Genomic DNA, 13,780 nt, shown 5'->3' with positions numbered 1-13,780 from the left:
ACACACACACACACAGACACACAGACATACGGACAAGATTGAAAAATTATGTTTTTCCGTATCAGTGAGCTGTAAAACGTCGAGATTTGTAAAAATCTCGATTTTTTTTGCACGATTACAATACTTTCTCTATACTCCGTATATACGAGAAAGTAAAAATGAAGTAATCGGCCTAAAATGTAATGAAAAACAATATTCAGAAAGAATAATAAAAATAAAAGAATATAGGTAAACAAAAACAGCGTTGAAGAAAAAAAATATGTCTTCTATGCATATTGTTTTTTTTTTTCCAAAATGTAGGCCCTATGTATGTTACACTGTTGAAGATATTATCAATATATGTATGACCCTTGATAAATTAATACTTTAAAATGTGAACTACTATCTCTAGCTTAATTGTTGAACTAATGTAATTAATAAGTGGTCAATTGCTAAGGATTAAATTGACAGGCGGTTATTGCTGTAAGTTATTCGTTTAATTATTCGACAGCTCACCCTCAAATAGTCAGCGATTTTACAGTAAATTATTTCTCAATCATTTATCCTGCAGAAAAATATATCTTCAGTCAATTATTCGGCTGTTAATTATCAAAGAGTCATCGATTTTACAGTTGTATTTCTCAATCAAATACTCTTCAGTCAATTATTCAGCAGTCAATTATTTTCGATGGTATTCTGATTTGCATGTAATTATCCAAGAGCGGTTTACCACGTGTAGAATGATTTGCTCCGCCTTCTCGGTCGTCATGTCCAGTAGGACCCGTATGTCCATCTCGACATCAGAGAGGTGCTGGTCACGTAGACTCCTGTAGCACTCGTCTGCCGTCGTGATCCGTTTGGCGTCTATGGTGACGGACATGGGCTCGTACTTGCTGCACACCTGGAACAGCTGCTGGAGCCGGACTAGACCTGGAGATATAAGAAGTAGGTCAGTGGGTCAGTTAGTGAAACAGCTGATACAAGATGTAGGTCAGTGGGTCAGTTAGTGGAACAGCTGCTGGAGCCTGATCAGACCTGGGGATATAATATGTAGGTCAGTGGGTCAGTTAGTGGAACAGCTGCTGGAGCCAAACCTAGGAATATAAGATGTAGGTCAGTAGGTCAGTTAGTGGATCAGCTACTGGAGCCGGACTAGGATACTCCTTGCAAATCTCTTGATAAAATATACAATTCATACTTTTTGTGTGCAAAAAGTGTTGATTAATTTGTAAGCGATAGATTAAAAAAAACATGTTTTAATCAATATATTATTTGTATTATAAAAGGCAGGATAGGCTATAAAATAAAAACTGAGACCTGGGTTAATTGATCATTCCCACACGCACACACCAAATGTAACATAATATTACGTAACATATCGATTTTTTTATTATACTCGCGAACAAAAACAAATCGTTTTTGAACAAGATGAGCTAGCTCTTCTTCATCAGTTCAAATGATCCTCTTGTCTAGAAAGAAACAAGAAACTTGACTCTTAAGTGTAATTGACACAGTTGTTAACCCCCCCCCCCCCCCCCACTCCCCCCACCTTCCTGTATTTACAATTTTTACTGGCATAGCTATTTTTACGATTGATTTTGTAGCTTTCTAGATTAAAAGAATATATTTTTTCGAATATATTATAATTGTGTTTATTTCAAAACACACATACGACTATCAAAATGTTACTTGAAGGATTTATATAAAAAATGTAAATAAATAAATAAATAATAAAAAATAAAAATTAAACTGGGGCAAGGAACGAAACGAAATTACACCAAGCTAGATAGCTGGATGGCTGAAGCTAATCCGCTCTGTCCGGCCAAAGTTTGGCGGTGACGTCTGCTGCAAGCTTGGCCAAGGCGTCTAGAAGTCATCCATACGAGATGTGATTGAAACAGATCACCTAGAAATGTTTATTGATTAGGCACCCACGTTAAAGGAAGGGTGGGTGAATAAGAAGGGAGATAATCTTTCAAGTAAACGTTGTAGGGGGAGCAATTTGGCGGTAGACAGGGGGGTAATACGCTCGGTAATCAGGGGAAAAAAATCGGATTTATTTTCGCTCTGTGCGGTTTTATATTAGATACAGAAAGTTATAAAGGGAGACGTTGTGTCGAAACTTGTATCGTTCTCACATACTTGATTTCACTTTTGTATTTGATTTATGTTATATATATATATATATATATATATATATATATATATATATATATATATATATATATATATATATATATATATATATAAATATATATATCCCCTTAATGCCGACAGTCGCGTTTTCGCGACATACCGATTTAGCGCATAGCATTTGCGCATATGTTCATTTATCCTACTGCTGCCGGTCGTTTTGTATTGGGTACATCCAGACGGTTGTATCGGTACCAATGGTCACGTTGTCAAGTCGAAAGTGTTTCAGCACTGAGTACCCATACCAGTGGCAATATGTAGCTACAGCACTGTCATTGGTAATCAATATCAGAATCAGTCGAGTACAATAGCCGCAGCACGAATTGGAAACATAGGTTACCATCAACAATAGCAGTGAGTACCCACACCGGCGGCAATGAGTACCCACAGCAGTGACACTAAGTACCCACAGCAGCTGCATTGAGCACGGACGAATATACAATGGCTGAACACTGTCATTTAGGACAGTATTTGTTCACGTGCTTTGTGTGTATAGCAAATATAGGTCCAATGAGAAATATGCGTCTTTATTAGTTGACCTTGAATAAGAGTTCACGAAAATTACGTAACCGGGGACAACTAAGGCTCTACACATTGAAGGAAGTCCTTCCATATGTAGTGTGTTACTGTAGTGTAGTAGAATTACGACAGCAAGACATCAAAATACCTATTCATAAGAGTTAGTCAGTGAGCAGGTGCAGCAGAGTTATGTAATTCTATGCCTGAGCTAATAAAGTATAGTTTTCATGAGTTTTGCAAGTGATTCTACATCTCCTTGCATGTCCGTATGTTCAGTTTGTGATATTTTATTGTTTGTGCGTGGATATTTAGAGAAACATGTAACAGTAAAAATAGTAAAATGACCCGGACTAAAAAAAAATTAAATTACTATTTGGTCCATAAGTGCCTGATGTCGCGTTTTCGCGACATACCGTAATTATCATCAAAAATAAGTCCAAATTCAAAAACACCTATATACCTCAAATTCAGTGTCAATATGATGAGAGAAAATCAGCACAAATAATTTTTTACACGCTTGGAACATAATTCAGGCATTAAGGGGATATATATATATATATATATATATATATATATATATATATATATATATATATATATATATATGTGTATGTATTTATATGTATTTATATGTATTCATATGTATATATATATATATATATATATATATATATATATATATATATATATAATTATATATATATATATATATATATATATATATATATATATATATATATATATATATATATATATATATATATATATATATTACTAGCTGTGTCTGCCAGGGATACCCCTGGCTATGATGATGAATACATAATATGTTTGCAGATTTATAAGTTTGCTTTAACTTAATGTATGATGTCCTCGTGCTTATGAAACGTAGTATCCGGCTGAGCGTATTTGGAAGTCATAATTACTTATTTCCCAGCAATCTTAAATCTGATTTAAGATACAAATATAAGCACTATTTATATTCAACCTCGAAATACATTTACTGATGAGAATTCAGTCTTACGGGCTGTAAGTGTACATATATTTGTCTTTTTTTTAGAAATAAATCTAATAGATGTAACTAGGGTAGGCCTAACTACTAGTTACAATCTGATGCAACTGATAACGAACGATAAGCCGCGACGCAGTATTACAGTCTGATGCAACTGATAGCAGGTGGCTTATTAAATCGGACTGATAACAATCTCAAAGCCAACGCGTGCTATTTTGGGAAACGGTACGAGGGGATTCAGACGGCCTGTCAACTTTGATGGATAGGATGCAGATGTTTTATTAATCGGACTGTACGTTAGAACTGCGCAACTAGTAGTCGGAGACATCGATTACAAATATCGATTACGGAGGAATACAAGTACGAATACGAGTACGAATACAAGGGATAAATAGGAGGGGACGGCTGAGCTCTCTCTCTCTTTCGATCGCTCGCTTTAGATCAGTCAGTCTGTGTGACAGTTGGTTATAGAACGGGTTAGCCGTCTTGGGTTAAGAAGGACGATAGACATGTGGATTCAGTTATATGAAGCCTAGTGAGGACTGTTAGGGGTCAGTTGATTCAGACTATTATTGTGAAGCATTCCTGTTGATTCATTGTGTTATTTTGAAGCATTTCTTGATTCATGTAATAAAAGGATCAATAGCGAACCTGCATCTTCGAGTATTTCTACTGTAGTCGATGTTGTGTAGAATGAGTGGTTAAACTCGTTACATTTGGCACTACAGGCAAATAGTCTCGTAACATGTGGCGTTGCGAGCAGGGTAACTGTTCGCTCGTTACAATTGGCGTCGTCGGACAGGATGAATTCAACTAGACTTGCCGTTTGAGGCACCCATAGTCAACCTTGTGCATAACTGTGTTTTGTGTGTGTGTGAATTCGGACATTCAGGAACTGTGAAAATTGAGGAACGAGAAAAATTTTTCATACACACACGGTAAGAAAGAACTCTTTTTTTGTTACTTACGGAATAAAATGTCTACTCTGGACGAGAAGCAGACCCATATAGTGGTCCTACCCAGAGAGTCCCACATTAACAAATTTTACGGGGACGGTGATCCAACTTTAACCAACAGGTTCAGTGAGGAGGTCAAAGCGGCCTGGGCCTCGAGAGGCATGTCACCAGAGGAAAGATTAAGACTGCTGATGGGCAGTATAGGAGAGATGGTTAGGGCAGAGGTCAAATGTCATGATAAAACCATCCAATCAGATCCAGATAAGGTGCTGGATCTGATTATGGAGACCTTTGGGGAGAGACGGTCGGGATCGCAACTGCTATCAGGGTTCGTAGGCTTAAGGCAGAGAATGGCGGAGAGTGTGATGGAGTACTCACACCGGATGAACAGGGCCTTTGATTCGGTAAAGGGCAAAACACCTGACATTGATGTGCGCCTACTGAGGGACCATTTCATCGAGGGGCTAGCAACCCCGATCTTAAGGAGAGAGTTGAAAGAGGAGGTCCACAAAGACCCGCAGTTGACCTTCCTTCAGGTCAGGAACTCAGCGATCCGCAGGTCCGAGGATGAAAACCAATCGAACTGTTCGGTGGACAAAGTCTCTGTGCCGGAACAGAAACAATCCCCACCCACAGGGGCCGACACGATGGAGACCATGATGGCTCAACTGTTGGCCCACCTAGATAAGGTTGACCAACGTTTGGAGAAGTTAGAAAGCAGGTCAACAGCTGAGAATCAGGAAAAGAACGGGACAAAACAGAGACAGGTTGGACGGCCGCGTCCTGCCAAGCCATTACTCCAATGGACGGCCGACGGTCGACCAATTTGCTTGTCCTGTTCACGACCCGGACATATGGCACGGTACTGCCAGGTAAACGGTCGTCCTCTGTAAGGCAGGGCCAGGCTACAGAGGGGCGAGGTTATGGCCCAAGAAACAAAATGATGGGAGTCTGTCCCGAAATGGTGATTACGATTGGGGACATCGCGGTGAAGGCAATTGTGGATACAGGCTCCCAGGTGACGACAATTACGGAAAATTTTTACACCAAATGGATGAAAGGAAAAGACCATAGGTTGAGGTCTGACACATGCATGCGCCTAACGGCAGCTAATGGACTAACCATTCCATACTGTGGTTATTTTCTGGCAGATGTCGTGGTGTCGGGACATAGGTTGAAGCAGGTTGGGGTGTTCGTTACGAAACACAACCTAGAGACAAATGTGTCAAATATACCTTGCCTATTGGGCATGAACATTCTTGGCCAGTTGCCAGAATTTCTTACAAATATTGTCGGATCGACCACACCAGGTCGGGGATCCAAGTTGGCCAGGTTTGCCAAGACCAGAGGAAGGACAGCAGTCCCGGCAAACACGGTCAAGGCAATCACATTACAAATTGGTGATAGAAGCGTGAATGGTGATGTGATGATAGAACCATGTGGCGCCGCACTGAGGGCAGGCGTCGTGTTACTGCGGACATACACATCAGCGGAGAAGGGACTAGTTCAAGGATTAGTGGCAAATGTTTTGGATGAGGAAATTTTTATACCGCCTAATACTCTGGTAGGAGTACCACAGAACGTCGAGGTACTAAGGTCGACACAGTGCATCGAACTGATCAATACCAGCAGTAATGAAGTAACAATTAGGTCGGTCAATGTGACGGCCGAGGTGAAGAAAGAGGATGGCCGATCATATACATTCCCGGAAACTGAGGACCCAAAACTAAATGAATTACTGAATAAATACAGTGATATATTTGCCTCGTATGAGGGTGATTTGGGGTACACGGAAGTAATCAAACACCAGATACCCTTACTACAAGACAAGCCGGTGGCGCAACCCTACCGAAGATTACCACCAGGTCACTACTCGGCGGTGAAAGCACACCTGAATGATCTACTAAAAAAGGGAATTATTACAACCAGTACAAGCCCGTATGCGGCACCGATAGTAGTGGTAAAAAAGAAGTCAGGGGAGATAAGACTGTGTTGTGATTACCGGAAATTGAACAATATCACAAGAAGGGATGCATTCCCCTTGCCTCGTATTGATGAATGTCTTGATGCGTTGGGGGGAGCAAGATTTTTTTCTACCTTGGATTTGGCTAGCGGCTACCACCAAGTGGCCATGCACCCCAACGATCAACATAAAACTGCATTTATTTCTCCACTGGGACTGTACGAGTGGACCCGTATGCCGTTTGGTCTAACTAATGCACCTGCTACATTCCAGCGAGTAATGCAGAGTGCTATGAGTGACTTTCTATTTCAAATAATGTTGGTGTACTTGGATGATATTCTGGTTTACTCAAAAACTTGGGAGGACCATCTAAAAAGATTAGAACAAGTGTTTCTCCGTCTTAGGGAGATAGGAGTAAAGCTGGACCCAGACAAATGCTGCTTTGGTCTGAAATCGGTACATTTTTTGGGTTATGTGATTTCGTCGGATGGCATCGCCACTGACCCAGATAAAATTGCAGCTGTTAAAGAATGGAAACAACCAACAACAACGGTAGAGGTCAGGTCATTCTTGGGTTTTGCTTCCTATTATAGAAAATTTGTACCTGGTTTTGCAAAAATTGCCGCACCATTGCATGACTTGGTAAACAAAATGACAAAGAAACACAGTAAGGAGAAAAAGAAAGGTAAAACACGACTGATAGGTGAATTATGGACTGATGAATGCCTGAACTCGTTTAAGCTCTTGAAAAAGGCTTTGACAGAGGCGCCGATATTGGGATACGCGGACTTTGACAAACCATTTCGGTTAGAAATCGACGCCAGCTCTAAAGGTCTGGGAGCTGTGCTATCACAACAACAAGAGCAAGGTTTCAGGGTTATTGCGTATGCCAGTCGAGCTCTGAAGGAATCAGAGAAGAACATGACAAATTACAGCGCCATGAAACTAGAACTTTTGACATTAAAATGGGCTGTGACTGAAAAATTCAGGGACTATCTATTAGGTGCTAAATGTGTGGTATACACTGACAACAACCCCTTGAGTCACCTAAAGACAGCAAAGTTGGGATCCATCGAACAGCGATGGGCAGCAGAATTGGCACTCTTTGACCTGGAGATAAAATATCGCCCGGGGCGGTCCAATGGCAATGCGGACGCTTTATCAAGGAATCCTTACGAGAGACCGGGCGATGAGGAAGAAACACTGACAGGAATATGTGAGGTCAGAGCGTCAACAGATATCCCTCATGGGGTACAAGTGATGCAAAACGGGCAGACCGGGGTGGAGCACATATCCACAGAGCCCGGACTTATGGACAGTAGTGATTTTAACGGCCTTAATCACCAAAAGATAAGAGATGCCCAGAGAACGGATAGTGGCTTACAACCGCTATTGAAATACGTCCAGGAACAAAAATTCCCAGGAAGAAGGGAAAGAGAACAATTTGGTCGAGAAACAAAGAAAATACTGAGTCAGTGGGACCGTCTCAGTATAGAGGATGGTGTTCTCATGCGGAGAATTCATGACCAAATTGATGGGACAATACACCAGGTGGTGGTGCCTGGACAGTTACGAGAGGAAGTGCTAAGGTTGGCACATGACAGGGCAGGACACCAGGGTCAGGACAGGACGCACAAAATATTACGACGGAGGTGTTACTGGCCCAATATGGAAATGGAGGTCAAACGCCATTGTGAGGCTTGTGTGAGGTGTCAGCATGCGAAAATGCCAGTTGTCAAAATGAGACAGCCATCAGGACACCTACTAGCGACAAAACCACTAGAGATTGTGGCTATGGACTTTACGTCGTTGGAGCAATCATCGGATGGGACGGAACATGTGTTGGTAATGACTGATGTATTCACCAAATGGACGGTGGCGGTGCCCACACGAGATCAGACTGCCAAAACAGTGGCAAAGGTATTAATAGAACATTGGTTCATCAAATATGGCATACCAAGACAATTACACTCTGACCAAGGAAGGGCCTTCGAGTCAGAAGTAATCAACCAACTGTGCAGCCACTACGGGATCAACAAATCTAGAACAACCACATTTAATCCGAAAGGAAACGGACAGTGTGAGCGGTTCAACCGCAGCATGCATGATTTGCTGCGTACCCTAGAACCTGAACAGAAAAAACGTTGGCCGGATTTTCTCCCAGAGTTGGTATATCTATACAACTGCACCCCCCATGCCACAACGGGCTTTGCGCCACACATGTTGCTGTTCGGACGGGAGGCTCGACTCCCTCTTGATTTGTTCCTAGGAAAAAGGGAGAGTATGACTGGCTCATACACCGCACTGGAATATGTGAATGAACATATGAGAAGAATTAGAGAAATGTACAGGGTAGTACAGGAAAGACTAGAACATGAATCTCGGCGAAGGGAACCGCCGGTACAGACAAAGGACCCGCCACTCAAACTGAACGACAGGGTATTACTGCGTAGCCACCCGTTAGGCAGAAATAAGATCCACGACCTCTGGGGACAGGAAATATGGCAAGTCGTGGAGATGCCTAAAGTAGCAGGTGGCCCCTTTAAGATAAGACCCATCGATCACGCCAAACCGGATCGGTGGGCGAACATTGCTCAATTAAAGAAATATTGGAATAGGCAAGAAGAGCAGTTACACACAGAGAAACCTAAGACAATTAGGGAACCGGAAGTTACAACGGAAATTCACATACCCATCCCGAAACCATATCACCATCAACAGAACAACAGCGATACACAAGTGGAGGATAACGGTAACAAAGAGGATCCCGTTCCTCCCAGAAGCAGAGAGACAGTAGACCATCAGATAAGTGGTCCGCGGAGAAGTTTGAGGAACAGAAGGAAGACGAAATTTTTTGTCAGCAACCATCAATTCTTTCATGGTCGCGCTGGTATGAGAACTGACTGTTCAAAAAGCTATAGAAGTGAACTGGTGAAGGCACCAAATGGAAAGGATGGATGTGAATTCTAGAACTGTTTTGTGTCTCAGGAAGATGATGTAGACACAGTTGATATGTGAAATAGGTATAACTGTCAATCGTATACGAATGGGACGACGTGGACAGTGAGTGGAACAATAAATTTTTTTTACGATGGTGCGATTGACTTTGGAGGAATGCACCTGCCAAGCGTTGTTTGTGGTTGAAAACACACAAAAAAAGGCAGGGGTGGATGTAACTAGGGTAGGCCTAACTACTAGTTACAATCTGATGCAACTGATAACGAACGATAAGCCGCGACGCAGTATTACAGTCTGATGCAACTGATAGCAGGTGGCTTATTAAATCGGACTGATAACAATCTCAAAGCCAACGCGTGCTATTTTGGGAAACGGTACGAGGGGATTCAGACGGCCTGTCAACTTTGATGGATAGGATGCAGATGTTTTATTAATCGGACTGTACGTTAGAACTGCGCAACTAGTAGTCGGAGACATCGATTACAAATATCGATTACGGAGGAATACAAGTACGAATACGAGTACGAATACAAGGGATAAATAGGAGGGGACGGCTGAGCTCTCTCTCTCTTTCGATCGCTCGCTTTAGATCAGTCAGTCTGTGTGACAGTTGGTTATAGAACGGGTTAGCCGTCTTGGGTTAAGAAGGACGATAGACATGTGGATTCAGTTATATGAAGCCTAGTGAGGACTGTTAGGGGTCAGTTGATTCAGACTATTATTGTGAAGCATTCCTGTTGATTCATTGTGTTATTTTGAAGCATTTCTTGATTCATGTAATAAAAGGATCAATAGCGAACCTTCATCTTCGAGTATTTCTACTGTAGTCGTTGTTGTGTAGAATGAGTGGTTAAACTCGTTACATTTGGCACTACAGGCAAATAGTCTCGTAACATGTGGCGTTGCGAGCAGGGTAACTGTTCGCTCGTTACATATATAAAGCTCAGTTCTGTATGTAATGCATTTGTATGTCGTTGGAATTGTACGAATTTAAAAGTTAGAAAATTATCGTGCGCATTTGTCTAAATTTATGAGCTAAAAAATTACTATTGAAAGTGTTGGGAAATAATTTTCATTTTTCAAATTATAGTAATAATTGTCGGCATGTTCATTAAACACAAGTTTTAAAAAAAATATCATCTTTTACAAAAATTCTAATTATGTCTTTATTTAGTCCTATAGCACTTACTTCCCTTTGATAAATTAGGAAAAACACAATTACTTCCCTTTATAAAACCATTGCATTCCGTGAAAATAATTTACTTTTTAATTACTTTGTTTTGGTGTTGGGAAAAAAAATAATTACATAATTAGCGGGGATTGATCAAGTGCAAATGTTGTAGGTATTTTACGGATAAGCTTGGAGTATTAAAATTGTTTATTAAATTGAAACAGGCGCGTTCGTTTAAGTGAGTGCAAAAGACTGTGAATAAGTTGGGGTACTATAGTCGTTCATTAAGCTAAAACAGGTGATTCCGCCCCGGGCGTTTATGTTCGCGTTAGTGTTTTCTTTGTGTTTAGGTGGGTTTGCGTTAGTGGTTGCGTTTTAATTTGGTTCGTTTTTGTTCTTTCTTTTTTCGTTTTTGTTTGTGTTTTTTTTGTTTGGGTTTGTATTTGTGTTTTTGGTTGGTTTTGCGTTTGGATTTGGTTTGTTTTCGTTTGCTTTTTTCGTTGATTTTTTTTTTTGTTGGTATTGGTGTTTGTGGTTGGGTTTGTTGTTAGGTTTTTGTTTTCGTTTGCTTTTTTGTTTGTTTTTTCTTTGTGTTTGTATTGGTGTTTGTGGGTGTGGTTGTGTTTGTTGTTAAGTTTTTGTTTTCGTTTGTATTTGTAATTGTGTTAGCCATGTGTTTGCGTTTTGTTGTTTTGGTTTTGGTTGGTTGTGGTTTGGGTGGGAAATGCCGGGTTTATGATGATTACTAAACACACAGGTAATGGTCTTTAACAGAAAAGTTTTTCACAGAAGCCAGAGCAGGGCCTGGCCGGGACGGCTAGTATAAAAAATAAAATAAAATAGTATTTATATTGCATAATTATAATTTGTATGTTGTAGTTATCCTCATTTATTATCTGCTTTAAATGGCTAAACTGAATCCAAAGTCAAGAGTGAAGAAGCGTTCTACTTAGTAGAGTCGGTGAATCTTTTCTAAATGTATTCTACTTATTTCTTTTTGTATGTATATTGAGTTATGTATTTTGTTTGTTTTTAATTTTTTTTAATAATATGTTCAACATTGACGTTAAGCAGGGGTCGGCAACCTTTTGAGCCGAAAGAGCCAAAAGTTGCAACTTACAACATTACCCGGTTTTTAAAGAGCCACTAACATTTTTATGTCAATAATATATTTGTTTAGGACTATATATATATATATATATATATATATATATATATATATATATATATATATATATATATATATATATATATATATATATATATATATATATATATATATATATAATCCTAAACAAATATCATACTATATATATATAATTTAAAATAAATAGCTTTGAATATATGAAATAATCTCATTTGAATTTGTGTTGAGATGTGTGGGGGGGGGGGGGGGGGGGGGTTGGTTTCAGTGTTTCTTTCAGACTTTTTTCCTCCCCGGAGAGGGGTGGGGGTACTTGAAATTTTCGGGGGCGGGGGTAGAATTTTCTGGTAGGGGGCGGACACTGGAAAAAGTATATAATTATATTTCGTTGAATGGGACGGTAGACATGTTTCTTTTTTTTTTGGGGGGGGGGGGGCGGTGTGTGGAGGGGGTGGTGTGTGTGGGGGGTGGGGGGTGGGGGGTGGGGGTGGGGGTGGCTTGGTTTTAGTTTAGAGAAAAGAGACAGCACTATCAGCCTAGCGCCCGTTGTACCCTTCCTCAACGGGCCATTTTTCTCGTTATTAATATTTGTGCATGGAGCTGAAGAGCCGTAACTGAGCACCAAGGGATCTGCATGCGGCTCGCGAGCCGCAGGTTGCCGACCCCTGGTTCATGTGACAATTAAATTCATTTAGTTTTTTTTTTTTTTTTTTTTTTTTTTTATTTTAATTAAATTCATTTAGTTTTAGAAGATCTAGATCTTGTGAAAATTTCACTATCAAAGCATTTTCTGAGTTGACCTAAAATAAACCAAAAATATACAGTAACATTTTAAACGTTGTGTCCATAGTTTGTGTCACAAAATAAAATGTACCATACGACGACAATTTACACAATATCTTTAACCACATAAACAATAATTTTACAATTATTGTTTGCTGAAAATTTTAATTTTTATTCCTATATAAAGAAATGCAAATAATTCACTTGCTATTGTAACTATTTCTTACCATTTATTTCCCTTGATTGCTATTATTTATACTTTTCAGCCACATGGGAGTTAACTTCTTTTTAATTAATTTTTTTAGCTTTAATTGTATTAATCATTGTAATTTTATTTTTGTTTTTATTGAATGCACCGTTGTGTAATAAACTGTAATAATTATTCATTTATAATATCAAAACATAAACCATCAATTTGGCAAGCAAAGTTACACCCCCACCTTCATCCGAGTCGTAGTACACATCCACCTTATCCCACTTGTAGTGAAAGATGACGTCCACGAGGGCGTTGATGGCCAAGGGCTTCATGTAGATCTGGTAGGCGCCCCTGTTGCTGTTGTTGTGAGCTAGGCTGATCGTCACAAAAGGCACGTTAAATGTGTCCGTGTAGGACTGGATAGTGGCCAGGGAGGAGGCTCTGGACACACCGAATATGGCCAGGACACCTTTAGATAAATGTTGACACACTGCAAGAAAAAAAACAATAATTTTAAAATTAAAAAAAAAAAATTCTTTAAATAAATTAAATAAAGAGCACGTTAAATGTGTCCGTGTAGGACTGGGTAGTGGCCAGAGCGGAGGCTCTGGACACACCGAATATGGCCAGGACACCTTTAGATAAATGTTGACACACTGCAAGAAACAAAAAGCAAAAACATTAAAATAAAAATAAATTATTTAAATACATTAATTCAGATCTCGTTAATTGTGTCTGTGTAGGACTGGATAGTGGCCAGGGAGGAGGCTCTGGACACACCGAATATGGCCAGGACACCTTTTGATAAATGTTGACACACTGCAAGAAAAAAAAAAAAGAAAAAAAAACTTTAAATAAAATAAATTCTTTAAAAAAAATTAATCAAAAGCTCGTTAAATGTGTCCGTGT

At 39.7% G+C, this 13,780-nt stretch overlaps 1 protein-coding gene across 1 annotated transcript in view; it reads right to left on the bottom strand.

The window, feature by feature from the left end:
• LOC131946414 (glutamate receptor) overlaps positions 1-13,780 on the bottom strand; it is an 83,577-nt gene that overhangs the window by 19,835 nt on the left and 49,962 nt on the right. The window contains exons 3-4 of the mRNA XM_059307161.1: positions 13,116-13,361; positions 710-909 (exon numbers count right to left, since the gene is read on the bottom strand). Coding sequence (XP_059163144.1) covers positions 710-909; positions 13,116-13,361 — 446 coding nt within the window. The remainder of the gene's footprint in view (positions 1-709; positions 910-13,115; positions 13,362-13,780) is intronic.

The sequence above is a fragment of the Physella acuta genome, unplaced genomic scaffold (assembly GCF_028476545.2).
Source record: "Physella acuta isolate Inbredline_101_S28 unplaced genomic scaffold, ASM2847654v3 ptg000560l, whole genome shotgun sequence".
NCBI lineage: Eukaryota > Metazoa > Mollusca > Gastropoda > Physidae > Physella > Physella acuta.
The sequence above is the reverse complement of the archived record's forward strand: the minus strand, read 5'-3'. Positions and strand labels throughout refer to the sequence as shown.